At 55.3% G+C, this 14,150-nt stretch overlaps 2 protein-coding genes across 4 annotated transcripts in view; one reads left to right on the top strand and one right to left on the bottom strand.

Moving 5' to 3' along the window:
* The first annotated feature begins 181 nt into the window (after positions 1 to 181).
* BGLAP (bone gamma-carboxyglutamate protein) lies at positions 182 to 1,913 on the top strand. 2 transcript variants are annotated; one of them, XM_041721152.2, is made up of 4 exons: positions 182 to 552; positions 791 to 835; positions 1,495 to 1,561; positions 1,675 to 1,913. In XM_041721152.2, exons 1-4 carry the CDS (start codon positions 492 to 494, stop codon positions 1,805 to 1,807), a joined length of 306 nt encoding a protein of 101 aa, XP_041577086.1. In that variant the 5' UTR covers positions 182 to 491; the 3' UTR covers positions 1,808 to 1,913. The 2 variants fall into 2 exon arrangements, with proteins under 2 accessions (XP_041577086.1, XP_041577087.2); XM_041721153.2 differs by having other exon boundaries at positions 273 to 552; positions 1,678 to 1,913.
* Positions 1,914 to 5,117: 3,204 nt separating this feature from the next.
* The window catches only part of SMG5 (SMG5 nonsense mediated mRNA decay factor), a 29,790-nt gene continuing 20,757 nt past the window's right edge, over positions 5,118 to 14,150 (bottom strand). For both annotated transcript variants that reach the window (XM_012570847.5, XM_072918379.1), the window contains 9 exons: positions 13,821 to 13,896; positions 12,858 to 13,033; positions 12,341 to 12,499; positions 12,072 to 12,131; positions 11,106 to 11,265; positions 10,630 to 10,720; positions 9,968 to 10,042; positions 9,537 to 9,675; positions 5,118 to 9,156 (listed from right to left, as the gene is read on the bottom strand). In XM_012570847.5, coding sequence (XP_012426301.5) covers positions 9,073 to 9,156; positions 9,537 to 9,675; positions 9,968 to 10,042; positions 10,630 to 10,720; positions 11,106 to 11,265; positions 12,072 to 12,131; positions 12,341 to 12,499; positions 12,858 to 13,033; positions 13,821 to 13,896 — 1,020 coding nt within the window. In that variant the 3' untranslated portion in view covers positions 5,118 to 9,072. The remainder of the gene's footprint in view (positions 9,157 to 9,536; positions 9,676 to 9,967; positions 10,043 to 10,629; positions 10,721 to 11,105; positions 11,266 to 12,071; positions 12,132 to 12,340; positions 12,500 to 12,857; positions 13,034 to 13,820; positions 13,897 to 14,150) is intronic.

The following is a 14,150-nucleotide window of genomic DNA, read 5'->3' as shown; positions in this document are numbered from 1 at the left end:
GGGACACGGTGACAATGCCCCAGAGAAGCACCTGCTGGTCCCCCAGAAGTGGGCCAGCAATTCCCTCTGGCCCCACACATGGAGGAGAACCCCACGGGGTTTGGCAGGAAAGTTCCTGTGTCACAGATGATTCTGGGATCAGCAGTGGAGCCGGGTCAGGGCAGTGGGTGACTGGGGAGCACACGAGGAGCCCCCAGTGCCCCATCACCATTCCAGCAGGGACTGGGCGCTGCCAGGCTGGCAGGGCTGGGCCCACCAGCAAACCCCCCCTGGCCTGGGGCCACTTTCCCCTCCCTTTGTGGGCTCTGGCTGGGCACAGGGGGACCAAGTTCATCCCAAACCACAATTGCCACCTCTGCCAGCAGCTCCGGCCATGGCGGATGTGCTGGAAATAACCCTGGTGAGGCCGTGCTCGCCTCTGCCAAGGCCACGGGACCCTATAAAGACACCCAGGGAGGCAGGGCTGCACTCAGCTCAGCACAGAAGGCACCATGAGGTCCCTCGTCCTGCTGGCCCTCTTGGCCCTGCTCACCCTTGGCCTCTGCCGCAGAGGTATGGGGGAATCCGGGGCTGGTGGGGACACTGGGGTGGTTCTGTGTCCTGGGAAGGGCTCTGCAGGGAGCAAAAGGACTGGGGAAACTCTGCTGAGCTTTGGGCTGAGGGGCTGCAATGGGGGGATATGGGGATTGGGGGGTGTCAGTGAGGGATGTGAGCTCCAAAAGGAGTGGGGTGAGAGCAGAGCCCACATGGGGCCCTTCCAAGCCCACCTTCCCCTCCGTGTCACTCGCAGCTGCTGATGGCTCTGCCAGCACCCAGGACTCGCCCAGCTCTGAAGGTGAGTGACCACGGCTGCCTGAGCCACTGCCCTGGGGACAGGGGACACAGCCCTGGGGACAGGGGACATGGCCCTGAGCCACCACCCTGGGGACAGGGGACACAGCCCTGAGCCACCACCCTGGGGACAGGGGACACAGCCCTGACCCACCCTGGGGACAGGGGACAGAGCCCTGAGCCACCGCCCTGGGGACAGGGGACACAGCCCCCCTGAGCCACCACCCTGGGGACAGGGGACACTGCCCTGGGGACAGGGGACACAGCCCTGAGCCACCGCCCTGGGGACAGGGGACACGGCCCTGAGCCACCGCCCTGGGGACAGGAGACACCGCCCTGGGGACAGGGGACACGGCCCCCCTGAGCCACTGCCCTGGGGACAGGGGACACTGCCCTGGGGACAGGGGACACAGCCCTGAGCCACCGCCCTGGGGACAGGGGACACAGCCCTGGGGACAGGGGACACAGCCCTGACCCACCGCCCTGGGGACAGGGGACAGGGCCCTGAGCCACTGCCCTGGGGACAGGGGACACTGCCCTGGGGACAGGGGACACAGCCCCCCTGAGCCACCGCCCTGGGGACAGGGGACACTGCCCTGGGGACAGGGGACACTGCCCTGGGGACAGGGGACACAGCCCTGAGCCACCTCCCTGTCCCCGCAGCCTTCGTGTCCAGACGTGCCAGCGCGGAGCTGGTGCAGCGACAGAAGCGCAACTCCGGCTCTGGCAGGTGAGGGATCTGCGGGGTGACAGCCCCACATGGGAGAGCCTTGCTGGCTCAGCCCAGGAGCCCCCGGCTCCCGTGGGACCCCCCGAGTCCCCTGGGTGCCCCTTTGTCCCCAGCAGCGTCTCTGGAGCCCCGTGGGACCCCCTCGAGGCCAAGCGGGAGGTGTGCGAGCTCAACCCCGACTGTGACGAGCTGGCTGACCAGATCGGGCTCCAGGAGGCCTATCGGCGCTACTATGGCCTCGTGTAGGCCAGCCCTGCTCTGGGGCGGGGGCTGAGCTCCCCCAGACCCCCCCGGACACCCTCTCACCCTTTCTGTCAGCCCTGGAAAGGAATAAATGCAAATGGTCGAGCCAGTTCCTTCCCAAGCTTGGGTGGGTGGGTGGGAGGCTTCAGGGGATGTGCCCCCTGTCACCACACCCCACTCAGGGGATGTGCCCCCTGTCAGTCACCCCACTCAGGGGATGTGCCCCCTGTCAGTCACCCCACCCCACTCAGGGGATGTGCCCCATGTCACCCCACCCCACACAGCTGAGGACTCCTGGTTTCCCCCCTGTGCCCTCAGAGGAGGTGAGGTGCTACCACCCCCAGCTCCTGCTCCCAGCAGTGAGGAGCCCAGAGCTGCACCATCATTATTCCACTTTAATTTAAAGCTCTTTCTCTTGACCCTGCTGTTGCTGGGGAGCAGCAGAGCTGCTCTGTGCACCCCGGGCCCCTGTGGCCTGCCTGGGAATTTCATCAAAAACCACCTTAATTCCTCATTAACCTTGACACACACATTCAGGCTTACACTGCCGTGTCCCCACGGAGGATGGCACATTATCCCTGCCCCAGATTCATGGAATCAGCACTGGCTTGCCCTGGAAGAGCTGCCAGAGCCACGGGTCAAGGCACTGGTGATGGCAGTGCTGCCCACAGGGGCCAGCCTGGCACTGCAGAAGGTGCTCAGGATCTTGCTGGGGCTCAGGTGGCCCCACAGCCAAGCCTGGCACGGGCACACATCCCAGAGGACGTCCTCGAGCTACAAGGGGGTGCCCAGCACAGAAGAGATGTGGAAAAGCTGATGGCTGTGGCTGCTGGGGCTCCTTGGACAGCCCCTTGTAGCTCAGGGACAGAGCGGTGGCACTGGGGGGGGCACTGGGGGGCACTGGGGGCTGCTCATGGTGCAGCCAGAGCAGCACAGGAGGATGTGAAGAAGAAGCTGCTGAGCAGCACAGAGGGGAGGAGGTGGCAGTGGGTGACCTCAGCTGCACTCGAGGCACAGTCACAGCAGCAGCAGCAGAGGAGGAGCTGCGGGAGGAGGGTGAGAACCAGAGGGAGCCCCCTGGAGCACCCCAGGGCCGGGGTGGTGGGGGCACTGACCCCTGCCCTGGGCCACTGGGGATGCTCCAGCTCGGGGAAGTTGTGAAGGGGGAACGGGTGGGGGACACAGACTCCTGTCACCTTCCACAGCAAGGACCCCACAAAAACCTTGGCTTTTGGCCTGAGCAGGGGGAATCACCAACAGGAACAAAAAGCTGAGAAGGAGAAAGCTTCCACCACCAGTTTCCTCATCCCAAACATACTGGGAATAGCAAGAGAGGCCAGAGCAGATGAAGGAGTTCAAAACAGCCACAGGGACAAAGCAGCGGTGCCAGACTGGAGTCTGGCATCTCAGCCAGACACGGTGCCAGGGGACAGCCCACCCCCGTGCCAGCCCAGCCCCTCCCGAGCTGCAGCAGCTGATGGCTCTGCAGTCACAGATGCAGCAGATGTGGAGGGCTGAAGAGGTGGGCACAGCTGGGGACAGAGGGCAGGGGCAGCCAAGCAGCAGGCAGATGGGGCCAGCAGATGCCCAGGGAGGATCAGAGCACCAGGCTCTGAATTCCTGCTGGCACAGCATGTTCTGAAGTTGAGCTCTGTCCCTGTCCCTATCCCCATCCTTGTCTCCATCCCCTCCTCATCCCTATCCCTGTCTCTGTCCCAGGCCCTGTCCCTAATCCCACCCCTATTCTCACTGCCAGCCTTTCTTTGTCCCCATCTCCATCCTCTTCTCCTCCCCACCCCTGCCCCCATTCCCATCCCATCGTTTCATCACTCCCATCCTCGCCCCTGCTCCCATTCCCATTCCCATTCCCGTCCCCATCCCCACCTGCTCAGCAGGAATTGTGTCCAGGCCTGTCTCGTTCATCATCTGGAAGGAGCTGAGGACACAGCCAAGGGCTGAACTCATGTACCCCAACATGATCCCACCGTCCCAGAAGATCTGTGGGGACAGCAGGGGACACCCCCGGGGGGAGCAGGGCAGCCCAAGAGCTGCTTTGGGATTGTGGTGGGTGGGGAAGCTTAGGCAGGGTGGACTGGGAGTATGTCAGTCCCAAAGAGCCTGATGTGCACGCTGCTCCTCACCAGGGCTCTGCTGCTGCCCAGCCAAGGGAGGTCACTTGTCCCCAGGGGTGTTGGCAGGAGGACAAAGGGAGGGTTTGGGGTCTCCACACTGGGACGCAGACCCTGCTGCTAAGCAGTCTCTCCAAGATACCCCACAAGGCACAGCAAACCCAGGCAAGGAGATGTTCAAGGCAGGGGAATGACATGTCTGCACAGAAAAGGAGGGGAACAGGCACTGAGAAACAGGCTGGAGAGACAGCAGCTCCTGGGGGCCCTGGAGGATTCAGCTCTGCAACGAGCAGGACTAGGAGCTGACCAGAGTTGTGGCCTTTTCCTGCTTGTTTCACCTCAGTCTGTTCCCATGCAAGGACTGTGGGACAACCCCCTACCCATGGACCCCCCAAAGCAACACCATCCTGCACAGACCCGTGATGGGGGCTCAGGGTTCGTTATGGGGTGGGCAGCCTCTTGGCACGGCCCTTTCAAGCAGGAAAAAGCATTCCCAGCCCTGCTCGAGGGGATGGAGCCAGCAGTGACAGTCCCTTTCTGCCAGGGCAGTCTCACCCCCAGCCCGTTTCCCTTCTGGGGACTGAAGCTGAATTCACCTTTGAACTCCCCCTCTGCCCACCCAAAGAACCCAAGAGGGAGGGAGAATTTATGGCAGTGCCCAGCTTGGTGCTCCCACCAGGGCAAGCAGATCAGGGAGCTCTGACAGCAATGAATCAGGGCAGGAATACTGATCTATTTTTCTCTCCCTGCCCCCCAGCTACCCGTGGCACCAGGGCATGGTGGGACCCTCACACAGCCCAATCTCCAGCCTGAAGCCCCCAGCCCACTCTTCTCCCAATACCTTGAAGGGATACTGGAAAATCACACATTTTAAAAATTTACACTTCTCTGTCTCCTGCTTGTCTCCTGCTTGTCCACCCCTTTTCCCCCGTTAAAATGAGCTGGGCCAGGTCCTCGTGCAGGGTCAGAGTCCTACCAAGAGGATGAAGTCATCCCAAATCACAGAGGCAGAAAGGGAAATGCTCCTCCCATCACAGGGCTAAGGAAGGACCCATCTGCACTTCTTTACTGCAAAGTCTGGTCAGCAAAGCATACGAGGGTGGATGTACAGATGGAAAATGCACTCAGCCCCCAGACTGCACAGGAAAGGTGGGATGGGCTGGGAATGACCACAGGACACAAAGTACAAACATCTGGTATTTTATTAAGCCAGTTGCTGTGCTCAGACCATGGTCAGACATATGCTGGGAGCTCCAGCTCCTGCTCACCCAGCTGGGCCCCATGTCCCCTCGATCCTCCCTGGCTCTGCAAGCCCGTGTGCCACACGAGAGCTGAGGAGAGGTTGATTGTCCCTCACCTCGAACCTACATCCCCTCACTGCGAGTGGCAAGGCCAGCAACACGTCCCTGTCCCTGCCCTGGCCCAGCCCTGCTGCACGCCAAGAAGGAAAAGAGCCCTAAACTGAAGATGCAAGACAAAATCCGAGGCATTGCGGCGGCCTCGAGCCAAGCAAGGATGGGAGCAGAGGATGTTCCTGCTTGGAACAGCCCATGAAACCATGGAGCAGAAGCCCAACAAGCACCAGCGACTGTGTCCACCACGGTTTGGGGACAGCCCAGCCAGCCTCAACCACCACAGACCTGTGTCCTCCCAGCATGGGGTCACCCCAAAAACCCCAAGCCACTCAGCAGGGTGGTAAGGAAGAGAAAAACCAAACCCAAGAAACACACCAGAACACATGAAAACTCTTGTTTTCAGCCCACAAGATGGTTTTTGCTTGCTCTCCTTCCCAGCACAGCAGGCACCACTGGACTGGCTCACAGCTACTCGGGGGAAAGCTGAAGTTGGTGCAGGAGCAGCCCTGCAGAAGAGCCATGGCCAGAGCCTGCCCAATGCTCTCCTGATGAGGCAGCTCATGGTTCTGGCTTGGACCAGGATGCTGAGGTACATTGCAGCACCACAGGCTGCACAGAGCCTTCCACAGAGCCTTCCCTTTGCTTCCACCCCAGACCCATTCCACATCAGCAAGGCACCATGCCAGGGGAGAAATGCAGTGACCCCTGGACAAAATCGGGCAGGCTTGCTGGAGGACACTGCATGCCATGTCCCCAAGGCTCCCACACTGTGAAGCCTCCCAGTTTTTCAGCTCTGGGTATCTCAGACTGGGGATGCAAATCCAAAAACCACTCACCAGGTCCTCAAGCACAGTGCTCTGGATAGTAAAAGGGTAGCACAAGGACCCTTCAGGTGTCCTTTTTAAAGGTCACAGTCCCTCCCCATCCAGCCCAGAGTGGAAGGTGCCATGGGGATAGTCAGGACTCCCCGTTGCATGGTGAGGGCTTCTTTCTCACATATGCAAAATTTTGGAATATTAAACCAACCCCTCAGGGGACCAGAGCAGTGACTAAGGGGCAGCTGTGAGCAGCCCCTGCTGTTGCCATGTGGCCCCACATGGGCTCACAGCAGCTCCACTGCCCCTGGTTATAGAAAATAAATGTCTTTACTTTTGCTCTTCAACTGGATCCTTTGCCCACACAAGGCCTCGGTGACTGAGAACACAGCTGCTCCTCAGCCTGCCTGACTGTGCAGCACTTGGCTCCCAGCTGCCACCCTGCCCGGCTGTGGGAGCTGCAAGAACTGAAAACACTTGCCATCAACTGAAACACTTGCCAGCAGTGAGACAGGAATTCCCTCTGGGCTGCTGCTTTACCTGTACTGCTCTTCTCTCCCCTCTCCAGACAGGACCTAAGGAATGTTCGACCCAGGGTGAAGCTGAAGACTGCCCCCAGCTCCTCACTGCTCTGATCATAGCCCAGCAATGCTTCTCTTCACCAACCCCAAGTGCTGCCACAAGGGTGACACTGAGGCTCTCAGGACAAACACACCAAGCTCAGCCTCAGGGACCTCCAGACTCCTCTGCTGGCTTGGCAGCCAGATCGGGGGAGTTTCTTCAGCAGCAGGAAAAAGCAGAGCACATGAACTCTCTGTGCCCCCCACCAGACAAGGAGGGTTTCCCCTCAAGAACAGTCCCACAAGGAGATTCCCTTCTCTTTTTCCACCCCATCAAACAGAAATAATGAGCTACACAAACAAATTATTTCAAATAAAACCACTGGAGGAAAGAGTGACTGGGAACTTCACAACCCATCTCAGATCTCCAAGAATCCCCAAGGTGTGCCAGAGTCTCTGACCTGCTGTCCTGCATATGACCTTCTCTTGGCTTAGCCAAGCAAAGTACTGTGAGTTTCAGGAGAAGCTGTAAAAGGGAAGATCCTGCAGGGAAGCCCCTGTCCCTCACAGCCAGCCTGCCAGCCTCCAGGGATGGACCAGCTGTACCATGGAGGTTGGCATTTCCCTCTGCTGTGCTGTAAAGGGGCTGGAACTGGAAGAGAAATTAATCCTCTGGTACTTGTGCTGGTATTTTTAGTTTTTACCTGAAAACAAGGAACATCCTGCAGTACAACACACTATGCTCAGAGCCTGCAGAGTGGAGTATGTGACTCAGCTTCTCATGTTATGCTCTCTGGCTGTAGCAGTTCCTGGCTGGCCCATGTGAGAACGCAGAAGACTCCAGTGGTTTGTACTTGCATAGCTGCTGCTGGTTCATGTGGATGGAGACATCTGTTCTGTGAGCACACAGAGTCAAGAGGGAGCCTGAAGAGACTGCCCAGCCCCTCTCCTGCTGCCCTGTGAGCAGCCTGCAGCTCCATGTCCGAGCAGCGGCGTGTCAGACGCAGGCTGCGTGAGATGCTGCCAGGATGGAGCTCTGCAGGATCCCTCCCAGCTCCCCTGGGCAACCAGCTCTTCCAGCACCCATCCAGGCAGCACCAGCCCTCCTGTCTGGGATGCCAAAAGCACGAACAGTCCGTGAGCTTGGTGCTCCTGGACAGCCTCTGCCAGCCCAGGATGCGAGAATGGGGGACACAAACACTCCAGCTCTGTCACCATCTCTAGCACAGCATTGCAGCAGTGGTGCATTGAACAACCAGCAGAAGATAATGGCTTTGAGATTCTCCTTCCTCCTCCACACCCTATTGAAAGATTTACTGGGGAAAAAAAGGGAAAAAAAGAAAAGATGAAAAAGAGGCTTTGGGTCCTTTGGAGACATCTGCTCCATCCCAGTGCTGCAGTGCTCAAGCCAAGCATTTGAGCCTTAATGGTGTAGAAATCCCACCAGGCTCTTCTCTCTCATTCAGCAGTTCTGCCAGATTCCTCCTTTTCTCCAAGGTCTAATGCATAGTGGGAGAAACTGGGGATGGAGGCAGAGTCCTGTGGCGTCCCTGGAGCAGCGTGGTGGAGCGTGCAGCTCCCAGGGAGAGTGGAGTGCAGCACAGGGCTGCTCCCTCCACACAGGCCAACATCCCTTTGCACTGAGCCCGCTCCATGGGGGCCTGGGAAAGGAAATAAATATGCTTGTTCTAAGACAAAAAAAATTATATTAAGAGCTTTCCCCCCCTTTTAAATAGAGTGTTTCCTTTTCTTTCTGACGTCCAAAACCTCAAAGGAACTCCTATTTTTTTCTTTTTTTTTTTTTAATATTATTTATATATATAAAAACTAAAAATTAAAAGGAAAAAAAACCCTTGAAAAATAATTAATTCAAAAGGGGGGCGGGGGGGGAGAAATACTATCCACTTTCCTGTCCCCATATTGCCAAACAAGAGCAAAACACTCTTTGGATCTTCTTTCCCAAGCCGGAGGGTTCCGTTTCTGCTGCACTGGTTTGGTTTTGCTGAAGTGAAGTCCATGCTTTGAACCACCAGCCTGCTTCTGCTGGCCAAGCAAGCTTTGGGAGGAAGGAGGGGGATGAAGGACTGCCTGTCTCTCGCCCATCTCTGCCCACTGGGAGAAGGGCAGAGCTCTGCCCCGGCCATACCGAGGGGCCTCTCTCAGAGCAGTTGGCGCCATCAGAGCTGTACAGCCGTCTGCTCAGGATGCAGGTGGAGGGTGTCAGTGTGCGTGCCCACTTTGGATTTTTTTTTTTAATTCGTTTGGGTAGGTATTTTTGATGCTGTTGCTGCTGCTGCTGCTGCTTCTTCGTGTCATAAGTGTCGCCCAGATTGTTGTTTCCTTCGTTCAGACGCTGCACGTTGCGAGAGGGGGAGAGAAAGGTTCACCAACCCGATGCCTTTCTGACCATCAGCCCATCTCTTTCCACTGCTTGTAGAACTCCAGAACATTTTTTATCTCGATGCTGGCATTGGCGGCTGCCTGGATGGCAGACTGCAAGCAAACACAGACAAAACAGGTGGTTAATTTTTAACTTGCCCTGTCAAGACAGCTGCCATTCCCAGCCTGGGGACTCTCCAGCAGCCTGGCACAGCTGGAAGGCCAAATACTCCGAGTTTTCATTGCTCTGGTACAAGAGGCTTGCACAGACATGAAATTAAATTCTCTCACCTGCCCCACAATACTCTGTATCACAAAATAAAGAAGCCTTGAGGGAATAAGGAATCTCAACAAATAAAGTAACTTTGGGGAAATCAGGCCAGTTATTAGCCAAAGCAAAAAAACATTTAAAAAAAAATTACTTGCCAATTGATCATGTTATATCCTTGCCAGGAAGCAGCATGGCTCAGCTCAGCCAGACAAGAGCCACTGACCTGCATGGGCACTGAGAAGGAGCTCGGGTCCTCCAGCTGGAAGCCCGTGATGATGGTGACCATTCCTGTGGTGTCGTCCTCTCCGCTGCCCTGGGACACTGTCAGTTGTTTGCAGCTGTCCAGTATTTTATAGAGATTCCTGACAGAACAGAGAAACAGAGAGGAAGGTCAGCAGGAAGACCACATCTGCTCAGGACAATGAATTGGAAGCAGGGCTGCTTTCCTATTCCCATTAAGGACTTTTCTGAGACCTTTCTGAGCACAGAGTGCTTTGTGTAACATGCACAGGTGGCTGTCCTTATCTCCAAGGAATGCCATCATTACTCACACATAGAACAAGCTCTGCAATAGATCCCAGTGCTAACACCTCTCCCCAAAGCCACCTGCCTGCTGCGAACCAGGCTCAGACACCTTCAGATGTTGAATCTTACCAGGCATCTAAATCTTGTCTCTTCAATTTATGCCTCTCAAAGCTCTTCCCAACATCCTTCTGGCAACGAATGTACCTAAGGAGAAAGCAGAGTCTCTGAGCTCCTATGGAGACCATCACAGAGGCTCAAGTCAGTGCTCCACAGCAGCTCCTCTGGGTGCTGCAGGGCTTCCACCAACCCAAATCTAACACCCAAAGGTCCATGCAAGGAATCCTCTGTGAATCTCCTCGATCACCTCCCTGCCTCACCACCATTCCCACATGGTGCTCTCAGTACCACATGTCTCAAGCCCACCAGCCCTGACATTGACCCCAGAGATGCAGTTTGTCCTTTCAGCTGTGTTTCTGCAGAGCACCCGGGCACAATCCAGCTCTTCCAGCACTCTCAGTGCAGTGCAAAGGTCACTGCTCCAGTTTATATGGCAACAGAGATGCAACTCCACCATTGCTCAGAAGCAGCTGTGCTTCACAGCTGAGCAGCAACTACCAGCACAGCTGAAGAACCAGCTGCTGAATCTTCTCCTTCACTGCCTTCCCATTCCTGAAGTCTGGCTTCTCCTTGGCCCACTCCTCCTTCTGCTCCAAGGGATCCACAGCCTGCTCCCACCCAAAGCCCACCCCTTCCAAAAACAAGGGAAAATCCCACCCCTCCCCTGCTCTCACCTGTTTCCCTTTTTAAATTCCGCCTCCAGATACCGAATGCTGTCCCTAGCACCGGCATTCTCCTTTTTCAGGAAGTCTAGGCCATCGATAACTAACAGGAGAAAAAAAAAAAAAAACAAAAAACAAAAACAATCTTGTTTACAGTTCTACTTCTACAAACCAATCCAGAGGCATCAAGCACTCCCCACTCCACAGAACACTGCCCAATGCACAGCTGCCACCGGAGAGGCACGGAGGGAACAGGACCTCTCTCCTCTCAGCTCTTCTGACACACTGTCAAAATCTCAAGCATGGGCCACACACAGAACAGGCCCCAAAAGAACACACCAAAAGGGTGTTGCAACTGTTCCAGATGAAGTGAAGGATAAGAGCAGGAGGAGGGAAAGGCACCACCCAGGCCTCTGGGGCCTGCTCCCAGCACAGAAGGGACAGGGGCAGGCAGCCACTGCCAGTTACCTGCTGTGGAGTCCCCATACCTGTTCGAGGGATGATGATTATGAACCTCCCACTGGTGGCCAGCTGCTTGACAAGAGCCAGGTGCTGGCAGAGGGCCTGGGTGTCCGGAACAAGGTAAGGAGACATGGCTGACTGTGCCTTGGGCTGCTGGAGACTTCCCTCCAGCTGAGACACCTCCAGCTGAAAACACACGTGCAAAGACACTCGCTTCACATTTATGCTGAAACACACATCAAACAGGGCAAGACTTGCCCTGCAAAGCTCCACCAGGCCCTTCCAACCTCCAAGCACACAGAACCAGAGGGCTGCATGCATCAAAGAGTCAGCAAGAGAAGAGGATTTCATTCTGCACTGCCCAGTGTGGCCCCACGAGTACTGTGAACAGTTTGGGCACATTGATGTAAGAGGGGCATTGAAATATCCGACAGTGTCTAGAGTAGGATGACCAGGATGGAGAAAGGCCTCAAGTGGCTGAGGTCAGTCAGTTTGCTCAGCCTGGGAAAGAGAAGGCTGAGGGTGACTGCCCCATCACAGCCTAAACCCCCCTTGAGGGAGTCAGCAAGCAGGAGATGCTGACTTCCTCTCCTCAGTGACTAGCAATGGGACATGAGGAAATGGTACATTTAATTTCTAGCTTCATTGCTGCATCAGGGCAACTTCAGGCTGAACGTCAGGAAAAGGTTCTTCCCTCAGAGGGGGAAGAAGCTCCCCAGGAAAGTGGCTGTCACACCAAGCCTGCCAGAGCTCAAGGAGTGGCTGAACACCCTTGGGCATTCAGTTTAAAGTAGCTCTGTGAGGAGCAGGGACTTGGACTCCGTGATCCTTATGGAATCCCTTCCAACCTGAGATCCTCTACACTTCGATCTATGCAGGATGGACTTACTGCCTCTGTGTGGGACAGGAGCAGAGTTCCCCCTTCCCTTCCCAGGTTCTGACATTCCAGCCACTACCCTGCTGGTTTTCAGGCTGGAACTGGTGTCTCCTACCTGCAGCCGAAGCTGAGCCATGTCTCTCATGAGCCTGTTCCGACGAGCTTCCTCTGCAGCCTAGTTGCAAAACCAAACTTCCATATCAGTTAGCAGGAAACACACCAGCTGACATAGCATACACTTCCAGAGTGAAAACGGGACACTGGAATGGCTTTAAGGAGCAGAACTTTCATCTCCTCCCAGATATCTGTGATTATATTTACAGCCTAATAGTAAGCTACAGGAAACAGAGAATACAGAGAATTCATTCACCTCTACGAACTCACCATGTGAAACTGAGCCTGGGCCTGGTGCAACAAGTTGTCTTGCTCTGACTGTGCTATGCTGATGAAGATCCCAAGCTCTGAGTTGAACTGCAGGATGCTGCCTTGCAAGTGGGTAATGAAGTGGCCGAAGCTCCGAATGCAGCAGATCCGCACGACAGACTGCAAGGAAGCAGCAGCAGTCACCAGCCTGCCACCACAGCCACGGTGTGGCCTGAGGCAGCGCCCACCTGCAGCTCACACTTTTGGAAAAGGCAGGAACCGATAGTAAATGCCCTGATGGATGATTCTGATCTCTTCTGAAGTCAGAGGGGGCTGTGGGAAAGGCTACAGCTGGCCAGAAGGTTCAGGGGTGCCAGCAGTCTGGGGCTTCCCCAACCCAAGGAAATCTTAGGAAACATCAGCAGCACGCTGCCACACCTGCTCCAGAAACCTCTGCTCAGGCCTTCAGTGCTAGGAAAAGGAACCACGTATCACAAGAATCCAAGTCTGATTTTCTTCAGGATTTATCCCAACTCACCTCCTCAACTGCTGAGAAAATGGGCCGATCCTGCTCGAAGTTAAACCTCTTGTGTGCATTTTTCAGAGGCGGGAGATTGCGCAGGGCCACGTCTTCAGGGAGCAGCAGGTTGGCCTTCAGGTCTGGGAGCTCAGCATCACTCAGGATGTCTTTGACTTCATCACACAGGGCCAGCCCTGGAGAGGAGGGACAAGAAGGAGAGCAGAACAACTGATGGTGGGGCTTAGAGGAGAACTGCTTTAAGGCACATGATCTGTAATGGTCCTCGGCAGAGGTGTTAATGGAACATGTTCTGTGAGCACCAGCTTGAAGAGGAACCACAAGAACACTCACAATATAAAGAGCAACTCTCCCAAACAATCTGTCAGGGGACTCTGGGAAATCCTCTGTTTGGAAGGACAGCTTTCCCACCTATTCCAACTAATGAGCAACCGTGTTTAAACTCCCCTTCTCATAAACCATTGGGAACTTCAGGCTCAGCCCTGAAGAGAGCACATCATGAGCAGTTGGAGCTCCGAAACTATTTTCCAGGATTACCATGGCAAAATCACAGCCTTACTCCTGCTATTGGCAGTGAATTTCACTCCTGTTGGCCACACATGGATTCTCACATGCTGGTGGCCAGTGTTTCAGTATGCTGCCAGCAACATTAATGCATTTTTGTGTATGATTTTTGGGGTTGTCCTGTCAGGACCAGAGTTGAACTCAATCCTGGAGCAAGGCGAGGGGTTTCTTCCAACTCAGGATGTTCTATGATTACATGATTTGAAAGACTATGGGACAGTATTTAACTGGAATGGTGTTTAAACAAAAAAAAAAAAACAACACATGCATGCTTTACTTCCTATTGTGCTTATAAAAACTGCTACTTGGAAACCTCCCTCCCTGGGTTCTCACACACCCTGGGAATTACTGATGACTAGGCTTGGTGAAACATGACATTTCCACTTCTTTCTCCAGTACCTGATTCCTGCAGGTCTGCAGCTGAAGGCAGAAGGTTCAGGAGCACAGACAGCCTGTTCCACAGGCTCTGAGAGCTCTGCAGGAACAGAACACAAAAGGCCATAGAAAATGTCATGACAGATGCATACAACAACTAGGCAGCTTAGGCCTTCCAGTATCCCACAATGCTCAGAATACTTTATGAAGCGTAAATCTCACCATCCCTCTTAGGCTCAGATTAGTTTAATTCAGCTGCTGGGGGACATAACATCACCCTCTGCTCAGGACTGGGGCCATGGCTGCAACCACCTCAGGGAAGCTGACACAACCTTGTAGAGAGCCCTGACACCA

This window comes from Taeniopygia guttata, chromosome 25 (assembly GCF_048771995.1).
Source record: "Taeniopygia guttata chromosome 25, bTaeGut7.mat, whole genome shotgun sequence".
Lineage (NCBI taxonomy): Eukaryota > Metazoa > Chordata > Aves > Passeriformes > Estrildidae > Taeniopygia > Taeniopygia guttata.
This window is presented reverse-complemented; position numbering and strand designations above follow the sequence as displayed.

Coding starts and splice junctions, on each gene's coding strand:
- BGLAP (XM_041721152.2), top strand. CDS start 492: ATGAGGTCCCTCGTCCTGCTGGCCCTCTTGGCCCTGCTCACCCTTGGC. Junction 553..790: donor CCTTGGCCTCTGCCGCAGAG/GTATGGGGGAAT, acceptor TGTCACTCGCAG/CTGCTGATGGCTCTGCCAGC. Junction 1,562..1,674: donor CGCAACTCCGGCTCTGGCAG/GTGAGGGATCTG, acceptor CTTTGTCCCCAG/CAGCGTCTCTGGAGCCCCGT.